At 52.2% G+C, this 23,859-nt stretch overlaps 1 protein-coding gene across 15 annotated transcripts in view; it reads left to right on the top strand.

Annotated features, from left to right (window-relative positions):
* The window catches only part of DYSF (dysferlin), a 232,381-nt gene that overhangs the window by 145,248 nt on the left and 63,274 nt on the right, over positions 1–23,859 (top strand). For 8 of the 15 annotated variants that reach the window (XM_055241805.2, XM_055241801.2, XM_055241811.2 and 5 more), the window contains 7 exons: positions 275–415; positions 1,079–1,108; positions 2,363–2,392; positions 10,825–10,926; positions 11,045–11,206; positions 12,222–12,387; positions 12,916–12,992. In XM_055241805.2, coding sequence (XP_055097780.1) covers positions 275–415; positions 1,079–1,108; positions 2,363–2,392; positions 10,825–10,926; positions 11,045–11,206; positions 12,222–12,387; positions 12,916–12,992 — 708 coding nt within the window. Of the gene's footprint in view, positions 1–274; positions 416–1,078; positions 1,109–2,362; positions 2,393–8,142; positions 8,185–10,824; positions 10,927–11,044; positions 11,207–12,221; positions 12,388–12,915; positions 12,993–20,854; positions 20,918–23,859 lie in introns of all 15 variants that reach the window. The other 7 variants (XM_055241803.2, XM_055241799.2, XM_055241807.2 and 4 more) reach the window with 2 other exon arrangements.

Below are 23,859 nucleotides of genomic sequence, written 5' to 3'. Positions count from 1 at the left end.
GGCAAACACTAGTTGGACAGTGTTTAACTGTCCAGAGGGACTTCCCAACCATGATGGGAATTCAAACCTAGTGACAGTCACCACAGGCGGCTCACAGCTTGTTTTGTCCTTGAGTCCTGCTAAGGAGAGCAGAATTCACCATTCTGTGGGAGGGGGTGCCCTGACTACCAAGGCCCTTTCTAGTTCAGAAGGCACATGTAGACCTGATCTCTCTGAGGCTCCCCAGAGCCCTGGGTAAGGGATGCTGATTCTTGTCTCTCTACGCTTGGTCTAGGGTGCAGACGAGTTTATGGGTCGCTGCATCTGTCAACCGAGTCTGGAACGGATGCCCCGGCTGGCCTGGTTCCCACTGACGAGGGGCAGCCAGCCATCGGGGGAGCTGCTGGCCTCTTTTGAGCTCATCCAGAGAGAGAAGGTGAGGCTGATCTGTATCCAGATCCAGGAGGCCCAGGCAGGAGGTGCATGGCAGGGGTGGGGTGGGGGCCAACCCTCTGTGGGAGCCTGGAACGCCTCTTCTGAAGCCAGGCCTCCTGCTGAGACCCATGTTCTGAACCCTAAGTCAGGACACCATCTAACATCGGAATAGAAAGTTGGGGATCAGGAATGTCTGAGGCCTCTGGTCACTGGATTTAATCTTCCTTGGGTCATATCCTGATGTGGTTTCTGGGAGGAGGACCTCTGTGGTCTGATTAAGGGAGCCTTAATTGCCACAGTGTGAGGGACTCCAGGGACAGGCAAGGGCAGGATCCCCGTTGCAGTGCTGGCTTCACCATGACCTGGCCCTGGGCCAGCCACTCCCCTGCTGTAAAATGAGAGGTTTGGGTTGGAGCTATACCTTCAAACTTCCTCTTTGTATGATGTGAACCGCAATATGTAGACTGAATAGGAGTAGGGCTGCTCTGGGTGAAGTGTCTGGAGGGATGGGCACAGTGCCAACCTAGCATCCCTTCTACACCCAAGGAATAGAGGCTGCAAACCATGGTCTGTCTGATCAGTGACATAGTCCATGAGTGTCATGAGGGTGATGGGGGCCTTAGGTGACAAGCACATGACCAGAGCTCTCTTTTCTTCACTCCAGCCGGCCATCCACCATATTCCTGGTTTTGAGGTAAGTCTTGCTCTGACCTTTCCTTCTTCAAACTGACTGCCAGTCTTCTTGTGTTTGGCATCTCTCTGGGTTAGGAAGGGCGGTCATGCATTACCACGATCCTGCCTCAAGCCCCCGGGGAAGCTCTTTCAAGCAGAGGAGGGCCCGGGCTGGAGGGAGCTCAAAGTCTCTCTGCCCAGCTCAGGCCTTTGCTGCCCTTCTCTGAGAAGTCCAAGAACCACAGAATCCCAGATGGAAGGATCCTCATAATTGTCCAGCCCAGTGGCTCTCAGCTGCCTGAGCATTAGAATCTCCCAGACAGCACTGCCCAGGGAATCTTAATGCACATCCAGGACTAAGAATCACTGACTTAGCCCCAGGGTTCCGAAAGTGTGGCCCATTCTTGAGTCCTACTTCAAACCCACTGAAGCAATTCTGAGGGAGCAGCCCAGCAACCTCTGTATCAACTTGCCCTCCAGGGCCTTCTCACGCACGCACGAGTTTCAGAAGCTCTGATTCAGACTACATTTCCCACTGAATTGTTCTTACCAAGACCTCATTTTCTTTTCTTTTCCTGTGATGGGGGCTTCATTCCCTTACTGCTGCTCTCCTTCCTTCTTCTGGGGGTCTTGGTAGAAAATGTTGAGCTTTGACTGGTACCCAGGTGCACTGGATGCATTACCTGATTCCATGCCAAGTTCAGCTGCATCTATGAGAAGTAGTCATCTGGGCTGCGTTTGGATACCTCCATGGTCCTTCACAAGGCAGCCCACACAATTTTTAGAGAGTTCTTGGGAGGCCCTCCCTTCATGCAGGCCCTCCTTCACCAGCCCTGTCCCTCCAGCTCTCCCTCCCTGTCCTAAGCTCCTGCTCTCGGTGCTGCTGCTGCTCTGGGGGGTTCTAGGTTGGTTCTCCTCGGCTTGCCAAGGCCACAGGCTCCCAGGCCCTTCCCACCACCTGCTGTTCTTCTCTTTCCTCTTGTTGCTTCCAGAGATTCCTGGCGTCCAGGCTTATGCTTTAGCCTTTCCAGGCATCCCTCTGCATTGACATCCATCACACCTTCTTTCTCAGGGACCATGTTGGGGGCATGGCTGGGAAGTGCATCATTCTTACCCTTGGTGGGAGGTGGCTTCTGTTGGCTCCTCTTAGTGCTGGCATCTGGCATGCTGACCTCTGGCCCTGCCTAGTGCTCCTTGATACTAATAGAGAACTTTTTCCTCTCCCACCCCCCTTCACCATCTCCTGGATGTGCCACATCCCATGGCTGTGGGCCAGGTGCAGGAGACATCGAGGATCCTGGATGAGGTGAGCTGGGCGTGGTGGCTGGGGTGGGTGGGCCGAGGTGGAGGGAAGGTGAAGCCAGCCTCCAAGCACACACTTGGAGGCTTCCAGGTTCCTGGTGCCCAGCAGGCACCTGTCACATGAAGACCTGCCTGTATTTTATTCCCCATGCTCTGTATGGATTCAGGGCCTCCCAGAGTGTGTCCTGGGGGTGATCCTGGTCTAAGAAGGCTTGCTGTCCTGCTGGGAGGCCAGATTTCACCCAGACAACATGAACAGCAATACAGAGTCTTAAATGATTAAGTACCAGGTGGCACATTTTGAAGAATAAATTGTTTGGAAGGGGCTAGAGTAGTCAAGGAAGCCTTTCTGGTGGAGGTGGCATTAGTCAAATGTCTTTATGCCCATCAGCACTTAGGAAGAAAGTGAGAAACATGGCTTTGGCTCAAAAGGCCAAGGACCAGTTTGGGTCCTGGCTGGTTTGGGGGATGGGGCAAGTTGGGGACCTCCTAGGGACTGGAAGAAGTTTAGAGTTTGCCTTTAGATAAAGCAAGGCTGTATCCTTTGCCATGGGAGGAGAGACGCATGTTCCCTATGGCCTCCTGTGCATCTGTGGGTGGATTGTCATGAGCCAGGCCAGAGAGTGGGTGGCAGAGACCTGGGTGGAGAGACAGGAAGGAGAGCCCTGGTCAGATGAGGCGTTGGGAAAAGGGCAGCCACTTCCTGCCATTAGGGAATCCCCAGACTGACAGCGGACACTATTTGACATTTTCAGTGCAATTTGGACTGGAAGTGCAGAGTCAGGATGTGGGATCCACAGGCCCCGCACCGCTTACCTCACTTCCTTTTGCTCCCAGACCGAGGTGGGGTCCGCCAAGTAAGCTCGCCGTAATTGCGCCTGACAGGCGGCCTCCTGCTTCTGGCTGCAGTTGCGAAAGACTGCCGATTTGGAAAGGGAGGTGGAGTCCTGTCCAGGGAAGCAGCCCGGAGCCCTCTCTGTTGATTGAGTGCACTTTGTGGCCAAAACCCACAGCCTGCTCTGAAGAAGACCCAGCCCAGGGATGAGTTATTAAAAAAAAGTTAAAATCCTTAATAACTAGATTCGTAAAATATAACAGTGAAGGCTCAAGATTCCGAGGGCAGGGATCTGGCTGCAGTCTAGTCAGAAAGCAAATCAAAACTGTAGCTCATGGGCCAGAGCCGGAAGAGTGCCGAGTGCCCCCTGCAGCGCCAAGCAGGCTGCGGGCTGAGGGTGGGTGTGGGTCAGCAGGGCCAGGGGAGAGCAAGTCCTAGGAGTGTGCTAGGCACAGGGTTGGGCCAGGCCAGCAGGATCAAAGGGTCCGAGGAGGACCTATCCCAGTGGGATGAATGATCTGCTGGTCCAGGGACCTGCCCCAGAAGATGACCTTGTGATCTCCCTCAGTCCCAGGGGACAGCCCTGGGACCCCCCTAGCTCAGCCCATGTCCTTCTCACTTGAAGGCTAAGCCTGATGCCAAGATGCTGAGTCCTCTTCGCTTTAAGAAGCCCCGGGACTGGGTGGTCCTTCTGTTGCCGCCAGTCCTGCAGCAGGGTTTTTCTGTCTTTGCTGTGACCAAGCTCCTGCCTTGTATCTCCCATCTGGCTGCTCCCAGGCTCCCGGCCCGATCCCCGTGAAGAGTGCTCAAGCCTTCCTGGAGGGCTGGGAGCCTCCTCCTGAGCTCCTGGCCACGGGATCCCATAAGAGTCAGGGGCAGCGAGGGAAGGATGGGTGTGTTGGGGAGCTGTCTGGCTGCAGGGGGTGTGGGTTTGAGAGACTAGCTAGGAGGCTCTTGAGCCAGTTGAGATAGGGGCCTGGACTGGAGACAGGCCAGTAGGAACGGAAGGGGCAAGTGACTCTGAAGGATGGTTTAAGTATATCCTCTCTTGTGGGAAGTGCCTTTCAGCTAGCGCAGCCAGGTGCGGAGATTCCCAAGCCACAGTGCCTGTGAATGAGGTGAAGTACTTTCTGCCCCTGTCAAAGGCTCCCAGAGTAGGAGAGTGAGGATAACTTCCCGGAAGAGGTGCCACTGAGCTAGCTTTTGAAGTTGGGATTGGTAGAAAATGTGGGGAGGTGGCCCAGGCAGCAGTGTCTTGGGCTGGGGGCATGTCACCTCCTGGATGTGGCCTGTTGGACAACAAGCTTCCCTTCTCCCAGGCTTTATGCCCATCTGGTACACCTCTCTCTGCGGCTCTTGGTCAGGAAGTGAGGCTGTTGCACGGTGTGTCTGAGGCTTTGATGATGTCCGGGAGATCTGGGTCTTCACAGAGAGAGCAGATGGAGGGAAGGGTTTCCTTTTCGCTCTCCAGTCTGCATTTTCTTTGTCTTTCCCTCTCTTCCTGAGTCTCTTCCCACTCTCCTTTCGTGTTTCACTCTTCCTGTTTGCTCCTTGGCCCCAGCTTCCTCCTTCTCCCCGCCTCTTCTGAGCCCTCTGTCTCGTTTCTTTTCCTTTTTGTCTGGAGAACAAAGGCAGTCCTTGCTGCCAAGGGGAATGAGTTCAAAGAAACTGCAATTTTAGATTTCCTGAGAACTGGAGAATGTGTGCATGCACGTGTGAGCGTGTGTGAGTATGTACACTCTCGAGGGCACACACATGCACGCACACACAGCAGCAGAGGTGATGGTGGGTCCCTGAATGCCCAGGGCCCCCTAGGATACAGAACATGTATAGAAGAAGACCCATGGGGCTTGCGGTCCTAACCATTTCGGGGAGGTGGGGAGGGGAGGGGGCGTGGTTTAGAGTATTACCCTTGCTTCTGCTGCTGTTCTCCTGCTGGGGCAGGGGATGCCCTGGTGGGAGGGATTGTATGCTTTGTGGCTGATTTTACTGCCAGCTCAGGGGTGGGGGCCACTGGATACCACTCCATCCACCCATCCAGGCTGCAGGGTATATGGCTTTTACTTTGAGATGTACCTGGGGTACTCTTCTGTACCCCTAAATCCACTGGAAGGAAAAATTTGGTGTTTTGCAATCAGGAAAATAAAGCTAGTGGTCCCCCATCCCCCATTCCTCCCCCAAGGCCTTAATTTAAAACACTGTTTTTCCTGGGAAGTGTAATTAGAGCAACATGTTGTTCCTAACGAGCTGGGTGGGGCAGGCAGACAATGGAGCCCTCCCAGCCTGCCTGGCTGCCCCCTGCCTGGAGCTCCCCAAGGAACCAGGATGTGACTGCAGAGTCTTCTGTCCCCTGCTGGGTGAGGTGAGGGTCCATAGGCTACTGGTGACTGGGCTGACCCAGGAGGCTTGCCAACACTTCTCTTGCCCTGGGAGCGACTCCTGTCTAACGTGGTGGCCCCTAGACTGGTCTGGGGGAGCCCCTTTCATGGCTCAGGGCCTTGGTTCTTTGTGCTAAACTGGCCAGCGGGACAGGTAGACTGAAGTGGGCTTGAGGATGGCTTCAGCTCCGGTAGGGGAGAGAGCTTCACTTGTTCCTGGGGTCCTCTTGGTCTGGGCTGGCTTGATCAACATCCTGCACACCTGTAGAACCCATCTCTGCAGCTGTCCCTGGTCTGCCCTGCATTTGAGGGAGTAAGATGGGAGCTGGTCAAATATGGCTTCCTCCAATTAGGCTTATCAGAGTCCACCATCACCCATAGGACAGTGAATCAGGATGTTCTGGTGGCACTTCTAGTCTACACCCCATCTGCCCAGCAGTGCTGGGAGGCTTCCCAGTTGCAGTGAGGGTCACAGCACCCTCACTGAGAATTACTGTCCTGGAGGGAGTGGTGCTGTACCCCTCAAGTGGGCTGGACCAGAAAAAAAAGTTGAAAACCAGGCTCAAGAGCTGGCAGAGGCCTCAGGACTCCTGCCTGTGAGATGATCAGAGATCCCTTAGGACCATGGGAATGGGGTATGTGGAGAAAGGGTCATGTAGACGGGGTTAAGAGAGTCAGAGTCAGGTTATGAGACATTTCTGGAGCGTCTTGGGGAGATTTTCTAGAGACCTTGAATTAGGCCCTAAAAATGGGTTAGATTCAGTTGGCAGTAAAGAAAGCCCACTGAACTAGAGGGAGTAATGAACAGGCCCGGGGAGGACCCGGGGTCAGGCTGGAGCAGGCATGGGTGCTAGGAAGGAGGAGAGTGTGTGCTGGATTCATTCCTTTATCCTCCCATCCACCCACTCTTCTGTCTTCACCTTCCCTCTTCCCCTTCAGTTATCCATTCATAATCATTTATTTATTGGAAGGGGGAATTCATCTATGGTCCCTGTGTACAGAATTGCTGGTTTAACCAAGGACAGAATCAAATGAACACGTGGAGATAGCACGGGTGATGGATTGATGTGTCTTTCTATGGGAATAAGTGTAAGTTGCTATGGGAGCTACGGGAGTACTTAAGCTTGGGGCACCAGGGAAGATTTAAATGGACACCTGCCATCTGAATAGGAAGTACAGAAGGAGTGGGGATAGAAGTGCATTTCAGACAGAGGGACCACTGAGCTCCAAGCCTCAAAGGTAAAAGAGCATGGTGCCTCCTGCAACCTGCTAGCATTCAGAAGGGCAGGGGTTGCGTGTATCCCAGGAGGTGGTTCATCACTACTTGGGGTCATCAAGGGGAAATTTTTCTCATGAGAGACATGCCCAGAAAGGCAGCAGGAGCTGGAAGATTAGGGGCCTTGTGGAGGCTACTTTGAAGAGTCTGCACTTCATCCTGAGCAGATGGGAAGACATTGGAGGACTTGAAAAGGAGAGTGACATTATTAGAAAGCCCGCCTTGGCTGCAGATTGTAGCACGCGTGGGCTATTGGGAGAGGGTGTCAAAACCAAGTGAAAGGGGGATGCTGGTGAATCCAGGCGAGAGAGGGTGGTGGCTTGCACTGAGCAAAGGAGATGGGTGGGCGGGCGTGAGAGATGTTCAGGAGACAAGATCACCAGTGTTTGGTGATCAGTCAGGCAGGGCGATGAGGGGCAGGAGGAGCCAAGGGTGGCATGGGAGCTCTTGGCTTGGTTGTCTAGATGGTGGGGTCAGACTTGAAGAGAGCAGGTTCTCAGGGGGAAGATGAAGAATCCAGTTTTGGACAAGTTCAGTGTGAGAGGCCAGTAGGACACATTAATGAACTAAACAGTAAGATATTGGGGCTTAGCAGAGATGTTTGGGAACAGAAAGTCTAGGAGAGGGCTAAGGAGCAGATCAGGGCTTGGTGGAGAAAGATGGGAAGGCTGCAGAGGAGGCTCAGCAAACAGGGTGGGGGCCAGCGGTGTGGATCCAGAGAGACTGGGAAGGAGACGAGGTCAGCTGGCCAGATGCTGCTGAGGGGGTGAGAGAGAAGAGCCCATGAGTGTCCTCTGGAGACAAATTTCCAGGGAGGGGTGCTGAGGGCAGAAGCAGGGTGCACTGGGCAGCGGATGGTGTGGATGTGAGGGAGGAGAGGTAGTGGGTGGAGACAGGATTAGAGAGAGGAGAGGAGGGAGCCTGCAGAGGGGACACAGAGAGGAGGGCGCGGGTGGATTTGGGAGATGGGGATGTCTTTGAATTGGGAAGGAGAAGATCCAGGAGATAGTGTGAAAAATTGGGGAGGAGCATTTGGATGCATGGTCATAGGATAGGGGGAGCCACAGAGGCAGGCAACCCTGGGAGGTGGCAGGAAATGGCAGGGAAGAAGCATGTCCTGGGACCCCTGGGGACAGCACGGTGGACAGAGGTGGCCTTGGGATGCATGCGGTGGCCTCGTGCTGAGGAAGCTGCCTGGACATACCTCTAACCACTGTCTCTGCCTGTCTCTTCCTTCTGCCTCCGCTGGGCCCGATGCTCCACAGCTGTGTGCTCCTGCCTTCTTCCTCCAGGGCCTTCTCCAAACGGTACTGGAGCTTGACCTTCTCCAGGTTCTTGTTCTCCTGTCCTCAGCAAGCAGGCTCCTGAAGATGGGGAGCCTGGTCCCCAGCCTTTAGAAAGGAATGTCATCACCACGGAGCTCGAGGGAGCCCCGAGGGAGAGACAGACCAAGGAAACGAGGGATGAAGTGGATACTGCCCAGCGTTTGGGGGCCTAGAGAGGAAATATTCTGGGAGGAATGTGTTCTTGAGTTTTCCTTAGTGATTTTTAAGAGAACAAGTGTATGAGAAAGATTGGTCTTTCTGCCACTCCACTCAGGGGATCCTGGGGCTGTTCCCTCCCTGATGGTTTTTTTTTGGCCCCTCTTTGTCTTGGGTTTTTGGCTCTGGGTCCATATTGGGTTGGGCACTAGCCATAAGGGGCCATGAACAGGCCATAAGTGCAACCCTGTCTTTAAAGAGGACACCCTGCTGTGCTGCCACCTGCAGCTGGTGGCCTTGGAGTGCCCAGGGGGGACATCAAACAGGGGGTCCCCATAGCAGCCAGGTCACTGCAGAAGCTGTGCAGGCCCTGCCTCCATCCTCCAAGGGCACCTTTCATGTGGACTGTGACATGCATAGCAGTCCCTGGAGCTGTGCACTGCAGCAGCCCTGTCCATCACCCCTCCCTATCAGGCAGTCAGCAATGCAGGTGCTTCCTGTATCATGTCACCTGCATTGTGGGTCTGGAGGAAAATGATAAGTTTTTTTGCTTTATGCCCTGGTGACTCAGAGATAGTAATAAAGCCAGTGTTGCCCTGAAAGATGATTCTGATGGCTCAGCTCTCTTGAAGTCACCCTGGGAAGATCCACACCAACACCAATGGCAAAAAAAATGGTACTAACAACAATTCTAGTAATAGTTACAGTCATGGCCATTTACTAAGCGCCTCCTGTGTGCCAGGCGCTCTTCAGATTTGTTCTCTCATTTAATTCTCAGAGCAGCTTATCTCAGATCTTCATCTGAGAATACTGAGTCACTGAAGTTGAGTAATCTGCCCAAGGTCTAACGGTGAGGAGGTGGCAGAGCTGGAACTAGAGTTGAGGTCTGATTCTAGGACTAAGCTTCCAACTGCTGTAGGTCAGGGGAAACATGGTGTCATCAGTTCATCACTGCACAGGAGTGTGGCTTGGGTTGGCTGAGAAGTGACTCATGGAGGTGGGGGAAGCTGATATCTTTCTCTGCTTTGACTGCTCCCACCATCTATGGCGGAGCGTCTGTATATGGATGTACCATCCTTGCAGAAGGAACCCAACACAAGTCACTTGGAGAATGAATCCAATGATTTCATTGTTTAATAAATGAGATTACATGAGGCAAGCTCTGTAGAGTGTCCATCACAGTCCTTTTAATTATAGTTAACATTTCCTAAGTGTCAGGCCCTCCACGTATGGATGTGCAGGTTGGGCACTGCACAAGGATACTGTGTCCAAGGGGCTGCATTTCTAGCACAGGCACCATATACTTGTATTTATTATAACAATTTCCCAATAGGTGGCAGTAAAGTGTCTTGTTCTAATAAACTCAGAAAATATGATATGATGATTTTCTGACATGGAAATAGAGAGTCTTATGCACATCTTTCTCTAATCGTCACAAAGGCACCACATGGGCTAATAGACCTGTTGAAGGTTTACATGAAGCTCTAAATGTTATATAGGTATTAACTTCCTCAACCCTCACCCTAACCTTTAGAGGTTGACAACTTTTGCTAACCATTTTATAGATGAAAACATTCAGCTATAGGAGGTGAAATAATTTATTTAATGTCATACGTAGTGGAGCTAGGACTCACAGCTGTGTTCCTAACTGCTGTTATTGGTGGTTAACTATCTAAGGCAGTACCTGCCTCCCTTGCCCCACCTTGCTTCCTCATGTAGTTCTTTGTGATCGTTGAGGATTCCTGCCCAACTCTTTCTGGCAAACCCTTAGTAGGCCAGAATTGACACACACTTGCTCGTCTCTGTAGTGGAGAGAGACCCTCCCCAGCAGTGTGCTTTGGTGCTCTGGGGAGCCCCTTCTCCCATTGGTCAATTGTTCTCCTCTTTCTGGCTCACAGTACAAGTATTCTGTCCTCACAGGGGACAGGTATGAGAGGTGGGGTTTGGGACTGGAAGGTGTCTGGGGGTGGGGATGGGGGTGGGGAGGAAATACCAGGGCAGATGATAACCCAGAAAGGTCTGAGCCAGAAGGCAGGAGAACCAGGCTGGGAGGCAGGCACGTGGTCCTCTCTGGGACTGAGAGGGGCTGAAGTGGATCTGCCAGGATGGAACAGGCAGTGTGTGTACGCATGTGCTGTTTGCGTTTCAGGGGGGGCAGACCCGAAGCAGCTCAGGGGGCATCAGAGCCTGCATTATGGGAGGAGGGGTGACTTGGGATTCAGTTGAAACAAGGTGACCCGAACCCTGGGTGAAGGTGCTGGAATTGTGATGCTGGAGAAGATGGTGCCTGGCTGAAACTGACTTAGCTTTTTCGTTTCTGCCTCCCTGTTTGTCCACTTCTGTCTTTCCTTCTCTGTTTCTCCCTGCACTTGGCATTTCTTTCTGCCCTATCTGTCCTTTTCTCTTGTCTTTTTGCCTTGGTCTTCCTCCCACCTTTGTCTCCATTCTACCTGCTGTCCACTGCAGTCTGAGGACACAGACCTGCCCTACCCACCACCCCAGAGGGAGGCCAACATCTACATGGTTCCTCAGAACATCAAGCCAGCACTTCAGCGTACCGCCATCGAGGTGAGCCGGCCGGGCCTGGGCGTGGAGGCTGGGAGCAGCCTGCCCTTCCCCTTCCTGGCCCCAGCCTTTCCTGGGGCCCGGGGCCTTCCGAGCTACTCTCCTCATTCTGTGTGCTTAGATCCTGGCATGGGGCCTGCGGAACATGAAGAGTTACCAGCTGGCCAACATCTCCTCCCCCAGCCTCGTGGTAGAGTGTGGGGGCCAGACGGTGCAGTCCTGTGTCATCAGGAACCTCCGGAAGAACCCCAACTTTGACATCTGCACCCTCTTCATGGAAGTGGTGAGCCCCACCTCCCTACTGTCCCCTTCCAGAGTCCTGGGGCTAGAAGTTCTACATGTCCCTGAGCAGCCTGGGGCTTGTTCTCCAATTCCCTGCGGGATCCAGGGTAGGACCCTTCACTTTCCTGTGAACATGGAGAGAAATGCTCATACCCTCCTCACTGGAAGGGTTCAGGCTTCTGAGTAGGACAAACGGGGCCAACCTGCTCCTCCTATACCCAGATCCTAGATCAGCGAAAGTCCCAAGGAGACATCCCCTGGCTGTTTTCCCTCTGGGACAGGTTTCAGTCCGCTGGAGCGCCCTCAGGGACCTGCTAGGGCTTGGCTTCCCAGGATTCCTCCAAACCTTTTCTGACCATGTCCTCCTTCAGCCTTGGCCCCCTCAAAGGAGCTCACCCCCACAGTCCTCAGGTCCTCCAGGCCTCTCCAGCTCTCTGGGATGCTTAGACCTAGTGACTGGAGTAAGGCAGATCTGAGGAAAAGAAAATGGTTTGCAAGATGAAAGCACTGTAGAAATTCCAGGCCCAGTGACTGTCAACAGAAGCCTCCTCTTGGCCGAGCCAAAGCCGCCCCTGAAGGAGAGCATATAAATTATTTCAAGTTGTGTTCAAAGTGCTTTTGGGGTGTGTGGGGGGAAGAATCTGGGTCTGTAAGCCAACTCTTGAGTATCCACTTTGGGGGGGCTGTCTGCAAGAAATGTTGAGTCCCGGGCCAACTCCCCTCGCCCGCTCCCCAGCCAGTGAGGGAGCGCAGCCTTGTTTTCACTTCAGGCTGAACGGGTTGTATTTGGAAGCTAAAGCTGTGGGGGGAAAGCCAGCCTCTGCATGCAGCATTCAAGGGGCCGACAGAAAAGGTGTGTGGCTTCGCTCGACTGCCTAGCTCTGGGCCAGCCATCATTTTGGATTTCTGGCTGTGGGGATTATCTGAGGTTTATAGTCATTTTCTGCTCTTTGGGCTTGACCTGGAGACTTCCCAGAGAGGGATTCAGGCCAGTGCATTCTTCCTCCTCCACCCAGATGCTGCCCAGGGAGGAGCTCTACTGCCCCCCCATCACCATCAAGGTCATTGATAATCGCCAGTTTGGCCGCCGGCCTGTGGTGGGCCAGTGTACCATCCGCTCCCTGGAGAGCTTCCTGTGTGACCCCTACTCGGCGGAGAGTCCATCCCCACAGGGTGGCCCAGGTAGGGGAAGGGGAGATGACGGGCAGGTCAGGAAAGGGGGGACTTCAGGGCCAAGCTACCCTTCCTAGTTGAGATGCATCCTGAAGCCCTTCTCTTATGGAGACCTGAATGAGAAGTGGTTTCTGCTCTGCTAGACCACAGGGTGGAGACCTTCCTTAGGGCGGAGCCTAGTTCTGGTTGGGGGGCACCAGGAGCAGGTGACTGTACACCCGTTGGAGCTGAGGGGCGAGGGCTCAAAGTGGGCCCAGGGGGAGGGAGAGAGAGGGCAGGGAGACAGTGATGCGGGGAGGGAGGAAAGAAATGTGAGGAGAGGAAGACAGAAGTGGGAGACAGAGCATGTGAAGGAGGATGGGAGAGATGGAGATGAGAGAGGGACTTATTGGGAAGGAGGAAGAGAGCGATACCGACTGAGAGATGTGGAGAGACTGCAGGGTCTTGTCTTGGTCCCTTGGTTGAGCCCTGGGGCTGGTGAGGGGCGAGCCTTTTGAGAGAGCCCCTCTCAGGCCTGGATGGCTCCCTCCTCTGCAGACGATGTGAGCCTACTCAGTCCTGGGGAAGACGTACTCATCGACATTGATGACAAGGAGCCCCTCATCCCCATCCAGGTAGGATGGGCATCCTCCAGGGAGGCCTGGGTCACCTTTCCCCTTCATTCCTCATTTCTTCCCACCCCCTTCTCCCCCACCCTTCATTATCACACAGCCTCTATACATATCCCCTTCTGGGCTCCAGTGGCTGGCCACTGTCCAGTAGAGAGACCCAGATGCGAGCTTTCAGTCTGGCTGAGGGGAATGGGGTGTGCTCATCTGGGCAAGACTCAATCCCTTTTCTTGGACGCATATGTGAAAAATAGCCCCTCTACCCTGGGGGCCATGGTGAGGGCTTTCTCCTGGAGATCACCAGAAAATCAGGGTGAGGAGCAAATGAGAGAAAGATGACAGGGGAGGGAGTGAGTGGGCCATCTCTGGGGTCCTCCAGCCCCATCTCCCTACCTGGGACAGGCCCCTTCTTAGGGGGAAGGTTATTCTGTGGGCTTGTGCTTGGTGGCTCCTTGGAGACAGCTTAGAAAGAGGAGGCTGTGTCCAAGCCAAGAGTCCATCTCGCCCCATTCCTCCATCTGCAGGGAAAAGGAGGAAGGAGGCAGGAAGGGGCCTTATTCTAAGGTCTCCAGCCCTGGGGGAGGTAGGAGTCATCCTTTTGCTGCATACTCAGCAACTGAGGGCCAGCCGGTGATGCAGATGCCAATGCCACAGAGCGTGGCAGGAGGTCTGTGGCATCTTGTGCTGAGGGGCAGCGCTCCCCCCACTGTGGGCCATGGAGTGGCTCTGGATTCTGTAGGGCTGAGCCCATCTGGTCCTTCCCACAGTAGACATGGAGAAAGGTCTCACTGTGAGCACCAGCCTTGAACTCACCATCTGTTCCAGGTTGTCACCCTCCTCTCTGGGCTTTGCAAGATACTGGTCATACCCCTGGCACCCTGGGGCTCCCAGAACTTCTGGGCCACCCAGAGGCGGAGCCTCCAGGCCTGTGTAGACAACACCTGTGTCCTCGGGCCTTGCTGCATCTGTAGTTTCACTGATGCTAAAAGTCCTCAGAAGCCCTGCGTTCCATCTCTCCAGCCTCTGTGGCTCTCCAGGGCTCTGCCCTGCCAGCCTTTCTGCTGGGAAGACCTCCTGCCCCCTGTCCCTTGGCCAACTCTTGATCATTCTTTAAGACTTAGCTTAGGCATGGTCACTTCTTTGGGGGAGTCTTTCCTGGCTCCTCCTCTTCTCCTGTGAGACTTGCCCATCTTTGGGTCACTGTGCTGCTCTAGGGCCTGCTCGTCTCTGTCAATGTTAGCATATTCCCCAGGCTAAGCTCAGGGGAGCAACTGTGGCTCCTTCCTCTTTGTATTCTCAATGCTCACCACAATGCCTCGCTTAGCGGAGGTGTTAATGAAAGTCTGTCTGTCTGGGCAAGTGGGTAGATGGGCGCATGGGTTGATGGATGGATGGACGGATTTTCTGGCTACTGTCTGTATGGATCTGAGGAGGAATCTCTCTCTTGGCTGGGGAAACCCAAATGGAAATTTCAGATGTCCCTACGTGAAATTTAGCTAAACTCAGTGCTAGTGCCTCTGGCCTGCTTGGGTGTTTATAGCTAAATTAGGCAGATAATTTGCCCCAAACTCTGGCTGCCTGCTCCTGGCTCCTGTTTCCCGGCTGCTCCATGGGCCTGTCTGAGATTGTGCAGGGAAGTGCAGGGCCTGCCCAGCAGGATTTCCGTTCTGTGTGTGCTGCCCTCAAAATGTCTACACACTCGGATGGGGAGGGACTATTTTAGGTCCTGCTGGCCACAAGCACAGCCAGAGGCAGACGATGAGGAGGCCCAGCCTGGCCATCCTCCCGGTGTTGACATGAGGGAACTGGGGCTGGGGTCTGAGCCAGAGCCAGGCCTGTGCTGTTTGTGGGAGCACACGGCCACTCTGGCTAGAGCTGCCGGCCAGACCAGCAGCACTGGTGGGAGCTGGGATGGGGCTCCTGGAGGTGTCTCCACCTGGGGAGGGGCTGGGCCTCCCCTGGCCTGGGAATGGGGAGGAGGAGGAAATGACACTGGCTTGCTCTGATGGGGGAGGCTTGGACCTTGCCCTCATGGAGCTCCCTGTCTGATGAAGGAAACAAAACTCTGTTCTCAAGAGCCTCGAACCCAGCAGGGAGACCAGTTCTGTTCTGCAGGGAGCCCTGGCCCTCTGGGGAAGCCCCTTTTCTGGTATCTGACTTTGTTCCATGTTTTTCTCTGAGATCTATTGCTCTGATTTGGCTGATCCAGGAAATCTTTCACTCGCTCGCCTCTCCTCCCTGTCCCTGGCACTCTGGAGGACAGGCGCTCCAAGGCCAACCCAGGAGGCAGCTGACCCTGGGTACAGTTCCAATGGTTTGCTAGATAACTATGGCTGGGCTCTCTTCCTCTCCCTCTTCCCCCAAAGCAGATAGCATGAAGGGCCCTGGCTTCTGGGGACAGGAGGGACGAGAGGTCTGGCAGAATTTGGATTTTGGCTGGCTCCTGTCTGCCCCACCGGTGTTTCTCAGCAGCCTGTTCCATCCTCACAGTTGATGCAGCCCTGGCTGGTGCTGGATGTGTTCACTGTGTCCTGGCTGTGGTCCTAGGACCCCTCCTAGCTCAAACCTGCTCTTGCCAAAGTTACCCTTGCATCTTGGTCCTTTCCTGTCTCTTTCCTCAGTGACACCTTCTGTCTGCTCCCGAAGCCTTCTTACCAGCATCTGCCCAGGTCCTGGGATGAGCTGGCCACACATTTAGAACATGTCACCAGAGACCCTTGCCTGATGTTCAGGTCATGGGCTGGCACTCAACACGGAGCATTTCTCAGGTTTCTAGAAATGTTTTGGTTTGTGTCGAGAGTGGCCAGTTCTGGAGGTGACTCAAAAAGTGTATAAGGCAGGTCTGTGCTCAGCATCCCAGGGCTCGCAGATCAGTGTCTGTCTCTAGGCTTAAAGGGGGTGCCTGGCGTCTTTAAACTGTTCTCCGTGGTGATGAGGATTGGGATGAGAAATACTCAAACGTATTAACTCCACCACTTGTTCTTGGTCCGTGCAGCCATCCTATGTGTAGACTTTAGAGTGGCAGACTAGGGGTGGGGGGTGGTGTGTGCACATGAGTGAGCATGAGAGGTGCGGATAGGAGCAGGTGTGTGCAAGAGCTCCCATGGGTGCTGGCCAGAGGTGTGTCTAGGCTTGATGGTGGCGTTACAGGAATTGTGGCCTTGACTTTGAACTTTCTGAGGGCAGGCCTGGGTGTGTCCTCACACAGGGAGAGCAGAAGTATCCTATTCCATCTAGTTCTCTGCTTTAGAAAACGATATATTCATTTTTTTCAGATAATAAAATGATACGTGTTCATTATATAAAATTTGGAAAATATAGAAAAATAATGAAAAAATAGGCGTTACCTCCAACCAAACACACAGTTCGAATGCACTGCTCCCAACATTTCATTCTCATTCTTTCCTCTTCTTTCTAGGTTTCTCTTTCTGTCTCTGATTCTGTCTCTGACTTCATTTCTACCTTTAAAATAAAATTAAGGCCTTTGTTCACTAGTTATTGTTTTTTTTTTTATTAAGGCAGTTCTTGGTGTTATGATTATGATTAGGGGAAGAAAAACAATGTTCAGGAACACACAGAGAGCCTGCCACCCCCTGTCCATTTCCTATAGAGGGTCTCAAAGCTCCAAATAGAGGCTGTGCCCCCAGAAATCGCACCTTTGAGGCACTGAGATGCCCCCAGAGCCAGCTGGGCATGGCAAGGGCGGCTTTTGCTTAGCATTCCGAGACAGCACACTTAGGTAGAGGGGCTCCTTTTCAAGTCCTCCGAGAAGGAGAATTTCGGGAGGTGGGAATATGTGAGTGTTGAAGAATTAGAGAAATAACTTTTAGGAAGTTCCGACTCTGGTCACAAAGAGACAAGGGATGAGGGGGTGTCCAGAAGATCTCAAATGAGTGATGTCAAAGTGAGGAGATGTTTCATTAACAAGGAGACCAAGCTCTTGGAGTCTCCTGGCCCTGCAAGTTCATCATAGGCTAAGCAACCAGGGAAGCTTCTCCGGGGAGGCGGCCTCTGAGGCAGTTGGGTGAACAGGGGAGGACAGGGAGGCTTTCCTGGCGGGCAAAAGGGCTCGGGCAAAGGCTTGGAAGTGGGACTCTGTGTGTATGTTTTATGTGACAAAGGGGTACATGTGTGTATGTATGAGTGTATGTGGTAGAGGTGGTGTGTGTGTGTGGTAGAGGTGGTGTGTGTGTATGTGGGGTAGAGGTGATGCGTGTGGTAGAGGTGGTGTGTGTATGTGTGTGGTAGAGGTGGGGTGTGTGTATGTGGGGTAGAGGTGATGTATATGGTGGAGGTGGTGTGTGTGTATGGTAGAGGAGGGGTGTGTGTGTGGTAGAGGTGGGGTGTGTGTGTGTGTTAGAGGAAGCATATGTATGTGTTAGAGATGGTGTGTGGGGTACAGGTGGTGTATGTGTGTGGTAGAGGTGGGGTGTGTGTGGTGGAGGTGATGTGTGTGTGTGGTAGAGGTGGGGTGTGTTAGAGATGGTGTGTGTGTGGTAGAGGAGGGGGGGGTGTGTGGTAGAGGAGGGGGGTGTGTGTGGTAGAGGTGGTGTATGTGTCTGTGGTAGAGGTGGTGTGTGTGGTAGAGGTGTGTGTGTGTTTTGTAGAGGTGTGTGTGTGGTAAAGGTGGGGTGTGTGGTAAAGGAGGTGTGTGTGTGTGTGGTAGAGGTGATGTGTGTGTGCATGGTAGAGGTGGGATGTGTGTGTGTGGTAAAGGAGGTGTGTGTGTGTGTGTGGTAGAGGTGGGATGTGTGTGTGTGGTAAAGGAGGTGTGTGTGTGTGTGTGGTAGAGGTGGTGTGTGTGTGGTAGAGGTGGTGTGTATGTGTGTGGTAGAGGTGGTGTGTATGTGTGTGGTAGAGGTGGGGTATGTGTGTGGTAGAGGTGGGGTGTGTGTGTGTGTGGTAGAGGTGGGGTGTGTGTGGTAGAGATGGGGTGTGTGTGTGTGGCAGAGATGGTGTGTGTATGGGGTAGAGGTGTGTGTGTGTGTGGTAGAGGAGGTGGTGTGTGTGGTAGAGGAGGTGTGTGTTAGAGATGGTATATGTGTGTTAGAGGAGGGGTGTGTGTGTGTGTGGTAGAGGTGGTGTGTGTGGTAGAGGTGTGTGTGTGTTTCGTAGAGGGGTGTGTGTGGTAGAAGTGGTGAGTGTGTTTGGTAGAGGTGTGTGTGTGGTAGAGGTGGGGTGTGTGGTAAAGGAGGTGTGTGTGTGTGTGGTAGAGGTGTGTGTGTGTGGTAGAGGTGGGGGGTTGTGTGTGGTAGAGGTGGTGTGTGTGTGGTAGAGGTGGTGTGTGTGTGGTAGAGGTGGGGGGTTGTGTGTGGTAGAGGTGGTGTGTGTGTGGTAGAGGTGTGTGTGTGTGTGTGGTAGAGGTGGTGTGTGTGGTAGAGGTGTGTGTGTGTTTCGTAGAGGGGTGTGTGTGGTAGAAGTGGTGAGTGTGTTTGGTAGAGGTGTGTGTGTGGTAGAGGTGGGGTGTGTGGTAAAGGAGGTGTGTGTGTGTGTGTGGTAGAGGTGTGTGTGTGTGGTAGAGGTGGTGTGTGTGTGGTAGAGTTGGGGGTTGTGTGTGGTAGAGGTGTGTGTGTGTGGTAGAGGTGGTGTGTGTGTGGTAGAGGTGGGGAGTGTGTGTGTGGTAGAGGTGGTGTGTGTGTGTTTGTGTGGAGTAGAGGTGTGGTGTGTGTGTGGTAGAGGTGTGGTGTGTGTGTGGTAGAGGTGGGGGGGTGTGTGTGGTAGAGGTGGTGTGTGTGTGTTTGTGTGTAGTAGAGGTGTGGTGTGTGTGTGGTAGAGGTGGGGGGTGTGTGTGTGGCAGAGGTGGGGGGTGTGTGTGTGGTAGAGGTGGGGGGTGTGTGTGGTACAGGTGGAGTGTGTGTGTTTGTGTGGAGTAGAGGTGTGGTGTGTGTGTGGTAGAGGTGTGGTGTGTGTGTGGTAGAGGTGGTGTGTATGTTAGAGGAGGTGGTGTGTGTGGTAGAGGAGGTGTGTGTGTGTGTGGTAGAGGTGGGATGTGACTGTATGTGCATGGTAGAGATGGTGTGTGTGGCAGAGGTGGTTGTGTATATGGAGTAGAGGTGGTCGGTATGTGTCTGTGTGTGTGTGTGTTTTGTGTGTGTGGTGAGCGTGGAGTGCCAGCAGGAGACAGGCCTGTCCTGCTAGTGTGCAAGAGGCCTCAGGAGACTGTTTCCTCACTCTGTGGGGCGGGTGCTGGGGGCTGGCCGGCTCTCGGGCTCCCAGGCTCCCAGGCTCCCAGGCGCTAGGGCTGGGGCTAATTTTGAGCCTGCTGCTCCAGTTATAGTCTCTGGGATGCCGTGAAGGTGGGAACGTGCTCCCAGAACCAGAGTGGCAAATTATGCCCGAATCCCAAAGGGGAACGTGTAATTTCTGAAGCTGGACCAGATCTTTGGAGCACTATGTTTAGCTTTATTTTGCTCTGGTGAACTGCCGGTTTCCCTCTCACCTTTCTAAAAAAGAACTGCATTAAAAATAACAGTAAGGCTTCTGTGGGGTTCAGGATGCAAATGGGAGGGGCAGAGCTGCTGCCTGGCGAGGCCCGTCTCTGGCCAGCTAGGGGTGGCACGTGGAGTTCACCCGGTCTATTCCAGGGGTCACACGACATGTGGCCAGCACCCCAGGGCCATCCAGCAGCCCTGGCTAGGTGCCCAAGGCTGATTCTGCCCTCCTGCGTATGCTTCTGGCTCTGAACAGCCCTGAGGGGCCCCTCAGTGATGTGTCTTTTCACAGAGCAGGGAGGGATCTGAGTCCCCAAACGCCCCTCCTGGGCCCAGCAGGGCTTCACCTTCCGTGGGTTTCTGTGGGCATCGGGGGAGTGTCTCCCAGGATCTTCCTGTTGAGGAAGGCAGGGCAGCCTGGGCTTTAGCCCCTTGGAGTCCTCCCAGAGCCCCCTGCTCAAGGCTTAGGAGGTTGAGGGGCCAGCCCCGGCAGCTCTGGGTCCTAGCTGGCTGCTCCCCAGCACCTACCCTCCTGACCCCTTTGCTCTTTCTCGAATGGGCTGTGCTTCTTTCTTCCCCTCCACCTTTGCGCTTGCGATTCCCTCTGCCTAGCATGCGTCTTCTCACTTTGCCCACCCGCTAGCCTGGTACTCATCCACCCAGAGCCCCATCCCCTTCTCCTAGAGTATCGCAGTGGTCTCTGAACAAGTCTCCCTGCCTTCAGCCCTGAGGCCCTCCTCAGGCTACAGCCCAGGGATTCACAGTACTGGGAGACTGATTCACAGTACTGGGAGACTGATTCACAGTACTGGGAGATTGCAGGCAAGGAGCTAATGCTCAGAAAAGGATGCAGAAAGTGATTTGTGGCATGGAGTGGAGGTTGGACTATAAGACTCCTGAAGTCCCCATTGATGTCAGGTTTTGGGGAAGACATATGATGCCCTGGTTCTTGTCCTGGAGGCGGGAAGACTGAGCAACCTGCTGTAGCTTAGGAACCATGCCCTGCAGTGTTGGTGTGGCTCAGAGGTTAGGATGCTGGGGTTGGAGTGTCCCTGAAATAGGCAGATTTTGGAGAGGGAGGGAGGACATGTGAGAGAGTGGGCAAGAGTCAGGCATTGGCTGAGCCCTTTCCACGTGCCTTGCCTAGTGCTGGGCGTGCACAGCCTTCATCTCATTCATACTCACTGTTGCCCTGTGAGGTGGGCTTTGGGCCCATTCTCCAGATAGGATACTGACCCAGAGAGGTCAAGGGGCTTGCCCAAAGTCACACATCTGGTGAGGTGTTGGAGCCAGGCTTGTCCACCTCCAAAGCACATGTTCTCCCTGGAGGAAGAGCAGAGGGTGCCTAGTCAGAGAGCGCTACCTCCTGGGGACTGTCCAGCCTTCCCTAAAGTGGATTCTCTAATCCTGTTGCTAACCAGCATGTTTCGTTTGTAGCTTGCAGACGGTCTGTCGAGCTTGGCCCCCACTAACATGGCTTCTCCTCCATCCAGTCCTCATGTATGTATTGTTTACTTATTTGTGGGCTCCTTGTATTCCCTTGTGGGGCTGGGGGCAGGGGGGTTAGGAGGGAAATGGGAAGGGAGAGTGGGAGGGAAGAAAGGAGGTGTTTCCTGAGCCCTAGCAGGGAAGTCACCTATCTTTGCCTCACCGAAAAGGAGGGGGAGAAAAAGCTATGGAGTAGATGCTCAGAAATGGACACCCCTAGGTTACTTTCTGGGATTTACCTTAACTTTATTTACCTATGTGAGGGCTGGGGGCTTAAGCGGGGCTGCGTGGGCCAGTGGAAGCAGGGAAATCTCTCAGTTAGACTCTGACTTCTGGAGCGTGGGACCCCAGAAGCCTCTTCTGGGCATGGGACCTCAGATGGCAGGCTGACTTTCTGTGCTCCTCCCTGATGCGTGAAGGGTGTGTGTGACTGAGGCAGGCACCCTGGCTGGTCCCCTCGGGTGCTAAGAGGTCTGCTTGGGCCCACAGTCTGCTCCTGCAGTTTCCGGCAGGGCTCCTTTCTGCTTGCCTGAGCGGATTCCTTAGGTGTCATCTTTCTGGGCTGTGGCTCCCTCTAGGAAGATGACTTTGATGTCTAGCCTTCAGCATGTGCCCCTGAAGTCCCATGCTGAGGGCCAGTGGGAGCCCCTGACCTGTGGAGGGTGGCGTAAGAGACAGAACTTGCTAAAGGCAGTGAGTTACATTCTATTTATGGTGTCAAGAGGAGGCACTGCTGTACTGGGGGTCTCATGAGCTTCTAGAAGGAGGCTATCGATATATATATATATTTTTCTGATTTATCTTTTTTAAATAAAATATGGAAAACACAAAAAGTGTCAAGTAGGAAGTTAAAACCACTTTCATTCCTACCAGTTAATAATAGGCACTGTTAGGATTTTGATGTGCCTAGAGTTTTTAGATATCTTTTAATCTCACATGAATACTTTTTAAAAACAAAATGGGAATCATACTTTTTTATAATTTGGATTTTTAAAATTTAAAAGTATATATGAATATTTTTCCATATTTGTGTGTGTGTATATATTATATATATATATAATATGTATGTTATATATGTTATATATATATTTTTTTGAGATGGAGTCTTGCTTTGTCGCCCAGGCTAGAGTGCAGTGGCACGATCTTGGCTCACTGCAACCTCCATCTGCCGGGTTCAAGCAATTCTCCTGCCTCAGCCTCTTGAGTAGCCGGGACTACAGGAGTGCACCACCACACCTGGCTAATTTTTTGTATTTTTAGTAGAGACGGGGTTTCACCATGTTGGCCAGCCTGGTCTCGGACTCCTGACCTCATGATCTGCCCACCTCGGCCTCCCAAAGTGCTGGGATTACAGGCATGAGCCACCACACCCAGCCTATTCTTATATTCTTTAAAGATATGGCTGCATGTCACATGAACATTCGTAAACTTTTAACTACTCCTTATCATTTGGCATTTAATTTGTTTATTTCTCCGATTGTCTTCTTTTGTCCGTTAAAGGACTTATTTTAGTTCACTTTATATATGTCCATCCAGACGATTTCTTTCTGTTTTTTTTGTTTGTTTGTTTGTTTGTTTTTTGTTACGCCCAGGTACACCTGTTCAGGCCATTTCTTGTTAAAGTGTATTCCTAGGCATTTTTTGGTCTTTGGTGCTGTTCTAAATGGAATATATGTTTTTCTCATGACTTTGTCGAACTATCGCTAGAATATAGGAAAACAATATTTTTGTATATTTACTTTGGGACTGACTCTTTGTTAAGCCCCATTTATTAGTTCTGACTATTGTTAATTGATTCTGTTTGGTTTTCCAAGTAGGTAAGATCGTTTTCTTCAAATAATGATAAACGTGTTAGTTTCTTTCTAATAGTAATGCCTTATTCCTTTTTCCAAATACCATTTGATATTTGAGATGCTGCTGAGCAGACTTATTTAGTCATTCATTCTAATGAGACTGCCTCTGCCAGATTTCCATTAATTAGGATAATGATTGATGGTTTCAGACAGATATTTGATTTTGGCAAGGTTGTGTCCTTTATTGTTTGTTTATTTTTTTTTTATTGTTTTTGAGATGGAGTCTTGCTCTGTTGCCCAGGCTGGAGTGCAGTGGTGTTGTCTTGGCTCACTGCAACCTCTGCCTCCTGGGTTCAAGCAATTCTCTTGCCTCAGCCTCCTGAGTAGCTGGGATTACAGGTGCCCACCACCGCACTCTGTTAATTTTTGTATTTTTGTAGAGAAAGGGTTTCACCATGTTGGCCAGGCTCATCTTGAACTCCTGACCTCAAGTGATCCACCCTCCTTGGCTTCCCGAAGTGTTGGGATTATAGGTGTGAGCCACCGCACCCAGCTGATTGTTAGTTTATTAATAGCTTAAAAATTAGGCATGGAAGTTTAATTCTATCAAATGTCATTTGGCATTTATTTAGATGATAATTTTATTTTCCATTGTCTGTTAATATAGTGTATAATTGTGCTATATTCCTGGGGTAAACCCAAATCAGTCAATTGGTCATGGTATTATAGTTTACTACAGTTGCAACCTTCTTATCCAATGCAATCAAGACAGGTAGTTGATTGGCTAATTGAAAAAGTTGATTAAATAGGGACTTATTAAAAGTCATACAAATGTACCACAAACATTTTGTTTTTAACCATATCCATGTAACTTTATTTGCCAATCATTTGACATGTGCCACACCCTCTTTTTGAATTTGGATGTGCTTACTTGCGTGTCATGTCATCCTTTTGGTATAAATCATATCCAAAATGCATTATCTAGGATTTTTAGTTTTAGGTTTATTAAAATTTGATGAGAACTTAACAATACTTGCAAAAAAAATCTGAGTGTAGAGTCCTCTTAAAGTTTAAGATGCCCTTCCACCTTTTGTGTTATCTCACTTGTACTTGATATTCATCACTTAAAAAAAAAATCAAAAGCAAGCCAGGTGTGGTGGC

Source organism: Symphalangus syndactylus, chromosome 14, assembly GCF_028878055.3.
Source record: "Symphalangus syndactylus isolate Jambi chromosome 14, NHGRI_mSymSyn1-v2.1_pri, whole genome shotgun sequence".
Classification (NCBI taxonomy): Eukaryota; Metazoa; Chordata; class Mammalia; order Primates; family Hylobatidae; genus Symphalangus; species Symphalangus syndactylus.
Note: the sequence above shows the minus strand (reverse complement) of the source record. Positions and strands in the feature narration are given on the sequence as shown.